The sequence below is a fragment of the Clupea harengus genome, chromosome 9, assembly GCF_900700415.2.
Source record: "Clupea harengus chromosome 9, Ch_v2.0.2, whole genome shotgun sequence".
NCBI lineage: Eukaryota > Metazoa > Chordata > Actinopteri > Clupeiformes > Clupeidae > Clupea > Clupea harengus.
This window is the reverse complement of record NC_045160.1, coordinates 26,186,151-26,202,490: the sequence shown is the minus strand read 5'-3', so window position 1 is coordinate 26,202,490 and position 16,340 is coordinate 26,186,151. Positions and strand designations below refer to the sequence as shown.

Sequence of the window (16,340 nt, the reverse complement as noted above, 5' to 3'; positions counted from 1 at the left end):
GAGGTGTACTATTATTTATGGACAGTGGTTAGCCCTTGCCGTGTTAAACAACTCCACACAGATGCTCATTAATTGCTTAATTTTTTAATTTATTTTTGTTGAGATTAGTGTATTTTTTAGAATGTTCTGTGCCCTGGGGGGCACAGTAGCCAACACATCCCTCAGTCACTGTGAGAGGCCCTTACACACACACACAGACACACACACACACGCCCAGGGTGTGTAATCTTATCCATGATTTGTTGACAGTCTGGGGTCTAATTTATTTTCAGGTCTATTATCCACGGCGGTCACCACCCTGGCCACCGCTCTCTTCTAAATAAAATGCCCGTCAATCATCCTGCCATGGTGGTGTCCGCGTGCGTGTCACTGCAGGTGTTCTGGAATGCGGTCATGCTCTCTGAAGTTCTAGAATAGAGGGGCTAGAGACTGGCTCAATCTGACACATACCACAGGGCTGCCATGATGGAACGTGACTCATTGTCTTGGTTCCACGGTTACCTTGTGATTGTCTCGGGTGGGGTGATTCCACCTTCCCTCCCACACAACCACACACCCACCACAGACACACACACACACACACACACACACACACACACACACACACACACACACACACACGCACGCACACAGAGGGACCCCTGTCTTCTCAAGTATCAAGTAGCCACCTTTGAGAAGTAGACTATCTATCAGTCTACATTTTCCTCTCGTCATCTGGGATACCTCCCCTGTTCTTTCCACCCTGCCTGTGTCCTGACATGTCCTTTAACACACACACACACACACACACACACACACACACACACACACACACACACACACACACACACACACACTCATATAAAGCCATATAGAAACACACACACAATTATGCCCACACAGACACACTCACACACAAACACACACACACACACACACACACACACACACACACACACACAGAGAGAGAGAGAGGGAAAGGAACACACATACACATATACACACCTCCACATGCATACACACACACACACACACACACACACACACACACACACACACACACACACACATGTTGAAAGCTACTGAGATTTCCCCAGTATCCAGTGGCCCAGTGTGTTCAAGGTCAAAAGCGTGGCGTGGGCCCCAGCGTGTTTCCCCCAGTGAGAGCAGCAGCAGTGATCCATGACTTCACCCTCACCACCACCAACACTCCCCTTCCTCTTTACGGAGGTAACACACTCACACACACACACACACACACACACACACACACACACACACACGCACACATGCACACACACACACACACACACACACACATACACACAAACACACACACACATGCACACATACATACATACGCTGACACACAGACACACACACACACACACACACACACACACATGCACACATACATACATGCACACATACATACGCTGAGACACAGACGCAGACACACACACACACACACACACATACATACGCTGACACACAGACATAGACACACACACACACACACACACATACATACATACGCACACACACACACATACGTGCACACACGGAGGATGTTGATGCAACATGGTGAGAGAAATACCATCATCACCACCATCACCTTCTCTCTCCGCCACCCGTCCTCTATGATGGTGACACACACACACACACCCACACACACAAACACTGGGAGGGCAGCGGTGATCCGTGGCGAGAGCCACCATCATCCCGCTGTCCCCGTCTTCCTCTTGGCTGTGGTGAGAAACACACACACACACACACACACACACACACACACACACGCACGCACGCACACACACACACTACCTCTTGGCTGTAGCGAGAGCAGACTTCCTCAGGTAAACATCTGGAACCTCACACGAAGCCAGAGAAGTGTGACACACACTCCCCCACCCCTGCCTTTCATCCCACTGGAGAAGAGATCCTTTTACAGGGGAGGCTCTGTAAGGGTGTCTAGATGTGTGTGAGTGTATGTGTGTGTGAGTGTGTGTGTGTGTGAGTGTGTGTGTGTGTGTGTGTGTGTATGTGTGTGTGTGTGTGTGTGTGTGTGTGTGTGTGTGTGTGTGTGTGTGTGTGTGTGTGTGTGTGTGTGTATGTGTCTGTGTATGCATATGTCTAAGTACCTGTAACTGTGTATCAAATAGTGCATACTGTATATGTAAGTATGTGTGTCTATCTATGTGACTGTGTGTGTGTGTGCGCGTGTGTGTGTGTGTGTGTGTGTGTGTGAGTGTGTGTATATGTGTGTGTGACTGCGTGATCAAGTGGGAGTGTGTGAGAACAAAGGCAGGGAGGAAACCCAGGAGATAGCAGGGCCAGGACAGGGGCCAGGACAGGGGCCAGGACAGGGGGCTCTGTCATTAATCACCTGCAGGCCCCCGGGGGCAGGGCCACATGGCAGGGAGGGCTCGGAATAGGGGAGTCTGCAGCAGGGGGGCCCATCAAGCACAGCAACAGTGGCTCTAGAAGATGGAGTGTGTGTGGGTGTGGGTGTGCGTGTGTGTGTGTGTTTGTGTGTGTCTGTGTGTGTGTGTCTGTGTGGGTGTGTGTGTGTGAGAGTGTGTGCGCGTGTGTGTGTGTATGTGCGTGTGTGTGTGTGCGTGTGTGTGTGTGTGTGTGTGTGTGTGTGTGTGTGTGTGTGTGCGCGTGCATGTGCGTGTGCGTGTGCGTGTGTGTGCGTGTGTGTGTGTGTGTGTGTGTGTGTGTGTGTGGGTGCACACTAGTGGTGTATCTGTGTGTGTGCGTGTGTGTGTGTGGGCGCACACTAGTAGTGTTTCTGTGTGTCTGAGTGTGTGCATGTCCATCATGCGTGTGTGTTTGTATCGGGGGATCTGGTTGCTTTAGAAACACACGTTGCTCCACTTACACAAAAAAGAGGGCAAAGGGCTGCTGATACAGGAGTCTTTAAACTGATAGTGCACAGCCCCGTGTGTGTGTGTGTGTGTGTGTGTGTGTGTGTGTGTGTGTGTGTGTGTTAGTTAGTGTGTGTGTGTGTGTGTGTGTGTGTGTGTGTGTGAGAGTGTGAGTGTGTGAGGATGTGTGTCTGAGTGTGTGTGTGTGTGTGTGTGTGTGTGTGTGTGTGTGTGCGTTAGTTAGTGTGTGTGTGTGTGTGTGTGTGTGTGAGAGTGTGAGTGTGTGAGGATGTGTGTCTTAGTGTGTGTGTGTGTGGGCACACACAAGTGCTGTCAATACAGGAGTCTTTAAACTTTTTGAGACTTTTCCAGCCTTTCTCATGGGAACCCATTAGCGTCCACCTGCTGTGACAAATCCCAGTGACTCATACTCTCTCTTCCCATGAAGTTATGGGACTCATACTCTCTCTTCCCACAGTGGACTCATACTCTCTCTTCCCACACCGAGGGACTCATGCTCTCTCTTCCCACAGTGGACTCATACTCTCTCTTCCCACACCGAGGGACTCATACTCTCTCTTCCCACAGTGGACTCATACTCTCTCTTCCCACACCGAGGGACTCATACTCTCTCTTCCTCTTCCCACACCGAGGGACTCATATTCTCTCTTCCCACACCGAGGGACTCATACTCTCTCTTCCCACACGAGGGACTCATACTCTCTCTTCCCATGAAGTTATGGGACTCATACTCTCTCTCTTCCCACAGCGAGGGACTCATACTCTCTCTTCCCACAGCGAGGGACTCATACTCTCTCTTCCCACACCGAGGGACTCATACTCTCTCTTCCCATGAAGTTATGAGACTCATACTCTCTCTTCCCACAGCGAGGGACTCATACTCTCTCTTCTCATGAAGTTATGGGACTCATACTCTCTCTTCCCATGAAGTTATGGGACTCATACTCTCTCTTCCCATGAAGTTATGAGACTCATACTCTCTCTTCCCACAGCGAGGGACTCATACTCTCTCTTCTCATGAAGTTATGGGACTCATACTCTCTCTTCCCACACCGAGGGACTCATACTCTCTCTTCCCACAGTGAAGGGACTCATGCTCTCTCTTCCCACAGCAGAGGGACTCATACTCTCTCTTCTCACAGCGAGGGACTCATACTCTCTCTTCTCACAGCGAGGGACTCATACTCTCTCTTCCCACAGTGAGGGACTCATACTCTCTCTTCCCACAGTGAAGGGACTCATACTCTCTCTTCTCATGCCCACAGCGAGGGACTCATGCTCTCTCTTCCCATGAAGTTAAGGGACTCATACTCTCTCTTCTCACACCAAGGGACTCATACTCTCTCTTCTCACAGTGAGGGACTCATACTCTCTCTTCCCACAGTGAGGGACTCATTGTTACATTACGGTTTCGACACAACTTTCATCACTCTCCTCTTTTGATCAGCTGATGAAGTTGTGAAAGTGTTGTAGAAATGCCAGAAACTGCCCGCATATGAGATGACAAAAAGAAAATTGATTTTAAGGTGTTTGGGGGGTATGATATGTTTTTACAGTGCAATGACTATATTTTCCACTGTCCCCCACTACAACATTATTGACTTTGGACACAGTGGTGTCGATTGCACCTTGCACCTAATGGACATACATTTATTCAGCGGAGGAAGAACACAGATACATAACACATCTAATAAGGACTAGGATTGCCTAACATCAGTGGCGGAGTAAAGGACATTGAGTAGGCTGCTGACCATCTTGGACAATGACCACCACCCACTACACAGTACTCTTAACGGACAGAGGAGCATTTTCAGTGGCAGACTCCTGTCACTGTCATGCTCATCGGACAGGCTGAGAAAGTCCTTTGTCCCCAGGGCAATACAACTCTACAACGCCACGCAGAAGGGGAGGGGGAGGGAGATGGACTTCTCTGCATGAGTCTACCTCGGTCTCTCCTCCTCTTCTCAGCTCTTCATTTTTCCATCCCACTGTCCATCTTTTTATCTTTTTACTCTTTTACTGGCTATACTAGCCCATTGCACAGACTCATTTTCTCATGGTAAAGTGAGCAAGGCATGACTACACCCCTGCCAGACATTGCCCTGTGTTTCTGTAGCCTATAAGCTCGGTGTAGCGTTCCACTTCTCCAAGAGAATGGTCTTAAGCAGTACGGTCCATGACTGCCATCTTGTGGTCAAATTGAAGAATGACAACCCTCACAGAAAGCCCTGTGAAATGAGGATATCGTGCGTCAATTTCATTCAATTTCAACCTAAAATGTAATAGTGATAAGGAATGACTCCTCAGGACAAACCTGATATATAGGCTACAACCAAATAGCATGTTAGTTGAAAGAACTTGATTTCTTCCAGAACACACAACGCACGCACGTACACACTTTCACACACACTCATAAAAGCACATATTAGTGAAGTGAAGATATACACTAAAGAAAGTGTTTCTCTTGGTAAAATTCCATAGCTGTAATTGTCAATGTACCTCCTGTAGGCTACCAACACTTTCATTCGGGATAGTCTCAAATAAATCAGCTGGCCCTGTTGAAATAACATAAGACAAGAGAAGAAACTAAAAGCTCCATATTGCTTCTGGTTCATCACCTGCACGCAATCTTATGAATGATTTTAAGTGACACTACTGTGCTGACTGTAGACTACCACTACTGTCAGATTTAAAAATAAATAGAATACGCGCAATGACATTGGCTCATATTTCGTGATGACGTTTAGTAAGCGTTTGTCTTGTTGAAAACGGTGTGGCTATGGTTGGATTCGGCTCTGTTCTGTTGAAAACAATAGCCAATACCTCATCCTTGGTTGAAAGGACTTCATTGTCAAAGTAAAAGGTTTTGTGAGTTTGTGTGATAGTCTCATCATTCACGGCATGAGGCGCCAGATATATGGTGATATTTTACAGTGCAATGGCTATAATATCAAGGGCTAGGTGGGTCTGCAGGTTGCCTACAAGGGACGCTTATAGCCTATGTTATTTAATAGATGTATACAAATATTAGCTGTAAATTCAAATACTCTCTGCTGCTCTCTATTGTGGCTGTTGGTCCTATAGCATGATTTGGGCTGTAAGAATGTCACTCAAGTAGGCTACAACTCCATGCCCTGTCACAGGGCTTTTATTTTGATATATGCTAAGCAAGAAAAGGTTGCTAGTGTTGCGTGATTTACGTCGGACGAGCTTGGCTGCGGTAGTGGATAGCTTATTTAGCTGGTTGGTTACTTACGTCTGCAGGCAGGTAGTCACAGTTGTTATTTAATCAGAACGTAGGGATCGTTAGCTGAAACCCCCGTTATCTGGAGGAGATATCATCTCTTTCAAACAGTTGGAGTCCAAGTCGTTTCAGCAGCGGCGCAGACATGTCAGAGACATACGGTAACTCAAATGTTAGCTATATCTTCTCCAACCATACAACATTAACGGTAGCTAACGTTAGCTATCTATTGAATGTCAACCAACCGCTTGGTGGTTATGCATCTCAGGACAGGATGTCATGTTTACATATGCTATTTATGGAAGTCACTTTAACTGTCATCTTCCCACACCAACTGTGTTTTCGTTACAAATGAACTATAGTCCTAGAGATGTTTAAACGTGTGTGGACATAGTTTTAAAGCCCCTGAGTCTGTCGCTGGCTAACTTGCTAGCTAGCCCGATATGCATACAGATAGGAAGTGGTTCATGGTTTGCCAGCTCTTCTCAACCTTAGCTGAGTTAGCCTCGGCTAGCCATTTGAGGGTAGTATTTTGACGGGTAGACTTGAGCTTTATGACTGACATATGGGAATCATTCAGTCGTATTTAGTCCACAGTGCACAGTTCCACCTTCATTTATCTACATGTCGATCATGAAGTTGAGGAATGCATTTAGAACTCCTTCAGCTCCTGCCAATGCCTTCTAACAGCTGTCACCTGTAACAGTCCTGTGTTTGTCCAGTCCAGTCTTTGTTCCTGTGCAACAATTCCAAATAAATGTATCAAAGTAGAACGGGTTTTGACGAAACTCTGCTGTAATCCATCCGTCCTTAGTTATACAGTTGACTGAACTAAGACTTTAAGAAAATCGGTGAAGCAATTTGGGAGGGTGTTTGAGAAGTAATGACTGTAAGGGTATTTAGTGTCGTTGTGTGTGTGTGTGTGTGTGTGTGTGTGTGTGTGTGTGTGTGTGTGTCTAGGATTGGTTTGTCTGATAGTTGCCATATGTTCTGTTGGATTTGATGTCTTCGAACATCACGTAAACCTCAACCATAGGGTTTAATGCCCAGTTGCCCTCACATCACCTAGTGTTGAGCCGTGTTCTTGCAGGGGAATAATGGTTCAAAGAGAAGCTAGAACTAAACCTACAGGCTCCTTTTGTATCTTGATGCCTCTTGGCTGATCAGACAGGATAGTGGAGTGATGCACACGGCGAAGCCGTCTCATATTACAGCCAGCCTCGAGTGCGTGTGTGTCTGAAGGGTAATTCCACCTGAAGTGTGTAGCTAATGCATGGTTGGATCTGCGCTATTCGGTAGTGAATGAGTTCTCATTGATTTCTCTCCCTTGGCGTTGTCTTGATCTCTCTTCCTGTCTGTCTGTCTGTCTGTCTGCCTGCCTGCCTGTCTGTCTGCCTGCTCTGTCTGCCTGTCCTGTCTGCCTGTCTGTCTGCCTGCCTGTGCAGAGCAGGGGGCCATGGCTGGAGCAGCCGTGCAGAACGTAGTGTGATCCCTTACGGAACTTTAGCGCCCACGGAGGTCTACTGTTTCCAAGACAAACACACACACCAGCCACCTGACTGCTGAGAGAGAGAGAGGGAGAGAAAGAAAGAAAGGGAGAGAAAGGGGGGGGGAGAGAGAGAGAGAGAGAAGAGAGAGAGAGGGAGGAAGAGAGAGAGGGAGAGGAAGAGAAAGGAAGGGAGAAAGGGAAAGAGAGAAGGGGGGGGAGAGAGGGAGAGAGAGAGAGGTAGAGAGGTAGAGAGAGAGAGAGAGAGAGAGAGAGAGAGAGAGAGAGAGAGAGAGAGAGAGAGAGAGAGAGAGAGAGAGAGAGAGAGAGAGAGAGAGAGAGAGAGAGAGAGAAGAGAGAGAGAGAGAGAGAGAGAGAGAGAGATGTGGATATTAGCCAGAGGATGGCTAGAGACTCCAGCCCTTGTGTGGAGCTGAACTCAGGGTCATGGGACCATCAGGCCCAGTTCTGGCCCAGTTCCGGCCCAGTGTTGACCTGCATCTGGCCCAGTGTTGACCTGCATCTGCCCAGTGTTGACCTGCATCTGGCCCAGTGTTGACCTGCATCTGGTCCATTGTAGGTGTCTGTATGTGAGCAGGGCCCCAGACCATAATACCCATCACATGGGTTGCCCCCAGTCTACTCCGTACAACCTCCTGCCACACCTATAGTCCATTCGTGTGTGTGTGTGTGTGTGACTATGCTAATCTGATTAGCACAGTCCAAAGTCCAGTCAGGCCCCTCTACGAATAGACAGGCTGTATGAAAACGCAAACAAGCAGCAGGTGTTGGAAAGAACCAGCCGTCATCTGGGCCTGAACTTTTCTGGAGTTGGCTGCTATTTGAGGAAGGAGGAATATCGGCATTTGCTGCAGAATGTTTATCTGCTGTAAGTGGCTTGTTTACAATACACAGTAATGTCTATTACTGGACTGACAGGCATGTGGACACACACACACACACACACACACACACACACACACACACTATTTATACTATTTATACTTCTCTCCTGCCTGTCAGGTATCTCCATCGCTGCCAGGACAACTACTTAGTCGCCTGAAAGAGGATGGAGTCATTAGTTGGCTCTAAGCCCATGGCTCAGATTGATTCGGTAGCCACGTCTCTCTCACTTTTTCTCCTTTTCTTTCCTTTCTTCCTTTCTTTCTTTCCCTCCTTGTCTCTTTCTCTCAGTTTCTCCAGTGTTTCTTTATCTAACTGTCATGGACTTGATCGTTGATGTCTGTCCCTGTCTCTGTCTCTGTCTCTGTCTCTGTCTCTGTCCCTTTCTCTCTCTGTCTCTGTCTCTGCTTCTCTCTCTGTCTCTCTCTCTCTGTCTCAGCCTCTCTCCTTCTTTATCTGTCTCTCTCACTTTTTCTGTCATTCTTGCTTCAGTCTTTTTCATCTGTGATTCTCATTGTCTCATTTTCAATGCCTCTCTCCCTCCCTCCCTCCCTCTTTCTTTCTTTCTGTGTCTGTTTTTCTTTCATCCCTCTCCTGCCACCCCTGTCTCCTCTCTGCCCCCTCTCTGCCTGTTGTGGTGTTTGTAATTGGCTGTGTGTGGGAGGTGAAGGGAGACTGATGGTAATGATGACAGCAGCTCCAGTTTCTCAAAGCGGAGTTTAAACGAGGGGAATCCCCTGGTGGGTCTCTGCTTGTTTTTCAACCACACACACACACACACCTGTGTGGAGAAGACAGTCTGTACTCTCACACACACACACACACACACACACACACCTATAATCACGGCCCACAGGTGTGTGTGTGTGTGTGTGTGTGTGTGTGTGTGTCTGCGTGTGCAGTAGTTGTTTAATGTTATATAAGGCTGTGCTGTCATCTTTACCTGAGCTTTTTTTGGCTTGTCCTGAGTCATTTCCTGCTGTCTGGTGGCTAATGTAGATGAACTATGCATGGGCCCCACCATGCAGGAAGTACTAGGCCCCACCGTGCAGGAAGTCCTAGGCCCCACCATGCAGGAAGTCCTAGGCCCCACCGTGCAGGAAGTGCTAGGCCCTATGTGGCGCAGAGCAGGCTGCCTGTGTGGAGGTGAGCTAGCAAGGCTAACGGGCTAATGATATGGATACTCTTGCTCTGTTTTGCCCATTTCAGAAGCACACAGGAAATCAAGCTGCACTGAGCCAAGGGTGGTGGTGGTGGTGTGTCTGTGTGTGGTGGGGGGGTTGTTTTCTCATGCTGCAGCTGCTCAGTGCAGCTTGTTTTCATGGTGTCACCTTTGTGGTCATTGTGGTGTGTGTGGGAGAGAGAGACCTTTGCAATATAGGGCATTGCTAACACACACACACACACACGCGCACACACACACACACACACACACACACAGTATACACACACACAGGCGGTATACACACAAACAGGCATATTTGCATATTTGTGCTGTTTCTTGTGAAGGTTATTCGCTGTGATGTGCTGTTATCAGTTTTACCAGTGTTCGTTCTCGAACCACACCCCAGCTGACCTGTGCTTCCTGTCCAGGCTCCAGACTGGTCTATGTGCAGATCTGCAGTCAACGTGGATCAGTCACCAGCAGACCCCTTATGATGAGTGTCATTGACTGACAGTGGGGCCTGGATGATCCGGCTTAAGGCCAATACTGAGCTTTTATAATAACATCATCAATTACTAATTGTCAATTATCTTTACCATTATCCCCTATTTATCAAACCGACTGTGTACAGTCTCTTTATCTATGTGTGGCTGTGTGAAGGACAGCATGACGATCTCAGAGCCTGTGGTTCAGGTGTGTTTGTGTGGCTGTGAGAAGGCCAGCGTGACGATCTCAGAGCCTGTTGTTCAGATGAGTTTGTGTGGCTGTGTGAAGGCCAGCGTGACGATCTCAGAGCCTGTGGTTCAGGTGTGTGTGTGTGGCTGTGAGAAGGCCAGCGTGACGATCTCAGAGCCTGTGGTTCAGGTGTGTTTGTGTGGCTGTGTGAAGGACAGCATGACGATCTCAGAGCCTGTGGTTCAGATGAGTTTGTGTGGCTGTGTGAAGGCCAGCGTGACGATCTCAGAGCCTGTGGTTCAGGTGTGTGTGTGTGTGTGTGTGTGTGTGTGTGTGTGTGTGTGTGCATCAGCCCCCCATTCCCAGAGGACACAGTCCCCCCCCCCCCCCCTCGGAGGCGAGTGCTTTGGTGCTTTGTTCAGGCATGTCATTATTTGCCAACCTCCATTAGCCTCCTCCTGTAACACTAATGACTCTGTTTACTTTCACCGAGGTGTGTGTGTGTGTGTGTGTGTGTGTGTGTGTGTGTGGTGTGTGTGGTGTGTGTGGTGTGTGTGTGTGTGTGTGTGTGTGTGTGTGTGTGTGTGTGTGTGTGTGTGTGTGTTTGCCCTTTCCAAAAAGAGGAAGTGAATATGAAATCATTCAGCTCCACTTAGTGTTTGTGACTGACCTGAGCACAGGGTTAGCGTCTGTAAGGTGTGGGGGTGGCCAACGAGCTCGGAGTCAAAGTGAGGGTTCAGTGACATAAGGGGTTTATTTTAGGCTTGAAAAGGATCAAGCAAGTCCAACACAGAATGCAGATTAGGAAACCCACGGAAAGATCCAATGCTAAATGATAAATATTAATAAATATAAAATATAAATTAATTAAAAAAATGTATGAATAAATCCAAAGTCAAAATCTCAAAGCAAAGTCAAGCAGTACCTCCAAAATAGGCCTCTAAACAAGCAGAGGACCAAATTCAGCCGCCTCAGGGTCAACTCACCGTACGTACCTGACAAAGGACTAACCACAGGGTCAACTCACCGTGCGTACCTGACAAAGGACTAACCACAGGGTCAACTCACCGTGCGTACCTGACAAAGGACTAACCACAGGGTCAACTCACCGTGCGTACCTGACAAAGGACTAACCACAGGGTCAACTCACCGTACGTACCTGACAAAGGACTAACCACACTAGACACAACAGAACAGTTGAACAGAAAGGTGGCCAGCACCCTTTACAACAAAAGGGTCACACACACACATCAATGAAGTGTGTGTGTGTGTGTGTGTGTGTGTGTGTGTGTGTGTGTGTGTGTGTGTGTGTGTGTGTGTGTGTGTGTGTGTGTACATGCAAAGAGCTCCACTCTAGCACCATTTAACACGCCTCTCAAAGCAGCCTTAGGCGTCTAATGCATTGCCTGACAAATATTGACAAACAGGGCCTCTGCGCATGAACGCCCTTGCCAACTGCCGGAGCAGATTGTGTGTGGCCATGCCAGGCCTTCTCAAAAGGCTTGGCACAAACCCGGAAATGGAACTCGGCAGCCCGGTTTCAGAACATGGCAACCACAGGGGAATGTTTAAGATGGAGGCTGGCCTGGTGAGGAGATGAATGTCAGGGCATCTACAGGCAAATGACGCCTACTAAAACTGACCGCCAGTCATCCTCCAGACAGCCTTCGTGTGTGTGTGTGTGTGTGTGTGTGTGTGTGTGTGTGTGTGTGTGTGTGTGTGTGTGTGTGTGTGTGTGTGTGTGTGTGTGTGTGTGTGTGTGTGTGTGTGTGTGTGTGTGTGTGTGTGTGTGTGTGTGTGTGTGTGTGTGTGTGTGTGTGTGTGTGTGTGAGTGAGTGAGCCTTTGTGTGTGTGTGTACGGGTTTGTTTGCGTGTGTGAAGAGGATTCTCCAACAGGATTAAGTTCAAGCTGTGACAGAATCTCTCCCAGAATTCCACTTCCTTCATAGTGCTGTTCAGTCCCGCCCTCCAGGCTTCGAGTGGCCCGGCCCGTCCTGCCCTGCCGGCCCCAGAGAACCAGGAACCCTAGAAGGGATGTGGCGTAGATCTGGCCCGGTACCGGTCCAGCGTGAGCCTCGGAGACCGGCGTCAGGAGAGTCTGACTTCACTCATGGACTTCCCAAGCCTGTGTCTGCTGACATAGCCACAGTTAGAGCACAGTACAGAAGCCTCAGTCAGCATCTCTGTTCCTGGACCAGCTCTCAGCGCAGGGACGTTTAGGCTACACATTAACAGCCTTTAACAGAACAAGCAGACAGACACACAGCAGAGACAGAGGGTTGATGGAAGGAGAAGAGAGACGAATGGGGGAAAAAAGATGAGTGAAGTGCTCTGTCTTCTCTGTGGAATCCTTCTTGCAGCTACAGTTATTGATTAACCTTCTCTCTCTCTCTCTCTCTCTCTCTCCTCTCTCTCTCTCTCTCTCATGCTCTCAGATTTCCTGTTTAAGTTCCTGGTGATCGGCAGTGCTGGGACGGGGAAATCCTGCCTCCTCCACCAGTTCATTGAGAGCAAGTGTAAGTCCCGCTGCTCTCTCCCCTGTCTCTCTCTCCCCCTGTCTCTCTCTCTCCCCCGTCTCTCTCTCCCCTGTCTCTCTCTCCATCAGTTCATTGAGAGCAAGTGTAAGTCCCGCTGCTCTCTCCCCCCGATTCTCTTACTCCCCTGTCTCTCTCTCCCCCTGTCTCTCTCTCCCCTGTCTCTCTCTCCATCAGTTCATTGAGAGCAAGTGTAAGTCCCCCTGTCTCTCTCTCCCCTGTCTCTCCCCCTGTCTCTCTCTCCCCCTGTCTCTCTCTCCCCCTGCCTCTCTCTCCATCAGTTCATTGAGAGCAAGTGTAAGTCCCGCTGCTCTCTCCCCCCTGTCTCTCTCTCTCCCCTGTCTCTCTCTCCCCTGTCTCTCTCTCCCCTGTCTCTCTCTCCATCAGTTCATTGAGAGCAAGTGTAAGTCCCGCTGCTCTCTCCCCCCGATTCTCTTACTCCCCTGTGTCTCTCTCTCCATCAGTTCATTGAGAACAAGTGTAAGCACCACTGCTCTCTCTCCCCCTGTCTCTCTCTCTCAAGTCTCCCCTGTCTCTCTCTCCTTCTGTCTCAAGTCTCCCCCTGTCTCTCTCTCCATCAGTTCATTGAGAACAAGTGTAAGCGCCACTGCTCTCTCCTTCTGTCTCTCTCCCCTGTCTTTCTCTCAAGTCAAATCAATTCAGTACACTTCATTGCCACGACCATTTAAAGGCAAATAGTGTGACCAAAGCATAGATCTCTCTCTCTGTCTCATCCACCTCTCTCTCTCTCTCTCTTACTTCCCTCCCCCTCCCCCCTCCTCTCACCTCCCCCTCCCTCTCCTGCTGTCTGTTCTCTCTTGCTTCCTCTTTTTATATCCTCATTTTTCTCTCCCTCCTCTCTGTCACTTTTCCTTTCCCTCTTGTTTTTCCTCTTTTCACTTCTCTCTCTTTCTCTTCTCCATCCTCTGTCATATGTCCTCTTTCTGTCTCTCTGTCTTTCTCTCTCTCTCTCTCTCTTGCTCATATCCCCCTCTATTTTCTACCCCCCCTCGCTTCCTGTCTGTAGTTATGCATGTAAAGTGCTCTTCACAGTGCACAGTCCTGAAGCCAGAGGAGGCTGGGCCGTCAACATCTGTCTCCAGCTGCTCTCATGGCTGCATAATGGCTTCATTAGCATCTGATTGAGCGCCTGGTCCGTTAGCATACTGATGATGGCTAATAAACTCACATCAAGTGCCTGTCACGTTAGCATGATGATGATGATGGCTAATCCAGTGAGGCTTATACAGTGCCATCCAGTACCTGTTACGTTAGCATGCTGATTATGGCTAATAAACTGACTGCCAGTGCCTGTTACGTTAGCATGCTGAAGATGGCTAATAAACTGTGCCTGTTACGTTAGCATGCTGATTATGGCTAATACAGTGCCATCGAATGCTCGTTACGTTAGCATGCTGTTTATGGCTAATAAACTGACTGCCAGTGCCTGTTACGTTAGCATGCTGAAGATGGCTAATACAGTGCCATCGAATGCTTGTTACGTTAGCATGCTAAAGATGGCTAATACAGTGCCATCGAGCACCACAGGGAGCTCCTGCGTTCCCTCTCATGACTGTACTCATCTCTACAGACGTTCAGATGTATGAATAGACACTCTTCTTCTTTGTAACAAGCCAGGATCTGAGGTGGATTTATGGATTTATTGTTTATTGTTATTGTCATTGTGTTTTGTGTGTGTGTGTGTGTGTGTGTGTGTGTGTGTGTTGTGTGTGTGTGTGTGTGTGTGTGTGTCTATGCGCCTTCCCCAGTCAAGCAGGACTCCAACCACACCATCGGTGTTGAGTTTGGCTCCAGGGTGGTGAATGTCGGCGGGAAGACGGTCAAACTGCAGATCTGGGACACGGCCGGTCAGGAGCGCTTCAGGTAAAGGCCTGCCATTGGCTGGCTGTGGCCACTGGGCCCGCCTCTGTGTGATCTGATTGGTTGATCGCCTCAATAATGAGACTCTAATTGGCTCCTTTTTTCCGTCTGTAGGTCTGTGACGCGCAGCTACTATCGTGGGGCAGCAGGGGCTTTGCTGGTCTATGACATCACAAGGTGAGAGGGGAACACCTTCACGGAACATGCTCTTACATGCAGACATCCTGTCCCACACACACACACACACACACACACACACATACACACATACACACACACACACACACATACACACACACAGACACACACACATACACAGACACACACACACACACCGTCTTGGTGAAATCTTCACACAGAGACAGATTAACTCCTAGCTCTGAGTGTGTTGCTCCATTGGCTGCCCGCCCAAGCGCAGGGCAGGAAGTCAAACCTGAGGGGACCGCAGGAGGCACTGAGCCACTGCACGGCCATCTGCACACCCAGCGCCAGATGTCCTGCTGGCAGGCACGCACATACCAGCATTGAGTCCACTGATTGGTCGAGGGCGAATGTTACCAATTGATCACAATTCCATGTGCTGTTTTTCTCTAGCAAGATGGATATAGATGGATGGATGGATGTCTATATATCTCATATCTGTCATCATCATATCAGTTTTATGTGTGTAGAGGTATAGACTCAACCGTCAGTAGCGCTCTTGATTTTGATCATCAGTAGCACTCTTGATTTAGATTGTCGATACCGCTCTTGATTGAGATCGTCAGTAGCGCTCTTGATTGAGATCGTCAGTAGCGCTCTTTATTGAGATCGTCAGTAGCGCTCTTGATTAACATCGTCAGTAGCGCTCTTGATTAACATCGTCAGTAGCGCTCTTGATTGAGATCGTCAGTAGCGCTCTTGATTGAGATCATCAGGAGCGCTCTTGATTTAGATCGTCAGTAGCGCTCTTGATTTTGATCGTCAGTAGCGCTCTTGATTGAGATCGTCAGTAGCGCTCTTGATTTAGATCATCAGTAGCGCTCTTGATTTAGATCATCAGTAGCGCTCTTGATTGAGATCGTCAGTAGCGCTCTTGATTTAGATCGTCAATAGCGTTGCGATTAGACATCAGTGAGGTGTGCTTGGAGCGGGGATGGATGGAGGGAGTGTCTTCAGTGGGGGGCCTGAGGCAGTGGATTGAGACCCCCTGCTCTACCTGTTATCTCCTTCTCTAAGCACCTTGTCAGATAGTGGCAGTTTATTATGCCCTCATGTTAAGGGTGTGAGCAGCGTAAGACTGGTTTATTATGCCCTCATCTTAAGGGTGTAAGCAGCGTAATAGGAGATGGGTGTGCAGATGTCAGTGTGACAGCTGGGAGGGGGAGGGCAGGCGCTGATGACTGGTACCCATGGGGGGGGGTTGATGAGGTGTGCGTTGCCATGGCACTGGCGTGGTAATAGAGAGAGAGTCGGCGGGCCGATGAAGAGTGACAGGCCAGTAATATAATGTCATCTTGTGGCAGCTCCCACTGCCACTTTACTTCAGTCCATTAGGGAGGGAGGGAGGAAGGGAGGGAAAGAGAAAGAGAAAGAGGGAGGGAAA

General features: G+C 48.7%; 1 protein-coding gene across 1 annotated transcript in view; it reads left to right on the top strand.

Annotated features, from left to right (window-relative positions):
* Positions 1-6,042: 6,042 nt before the first annotated feature.
* Positions 6,043-16,340, top strand: part of rab4b (RAB4B, member RAS oncogene family) — a 13,590-nt gene continuing 3,292 nt past the window's right edge. Inside the window, exons 1-4 of the mRNA XM_012828998.3 lie at positions 6,043-6,272; positions 12,776-12,856; positions 14,644-14,758; positions 14,870-14,932. Of these exons, the coding sequence (XP_012684452.2) occupies positions 6,257-6,272; positions 12,776-12,856; positions 14,644-14,758; positions 14,870-14,932 (275 nt within the window). The 5' untranslated portion in view covers positions 6,043-6,256. The remainder of the gene's footprint in view (positions 6,273-12,775; positions 12,857-14,643; positions 14,759-14,869; positions 14,933-16,340) is intronic.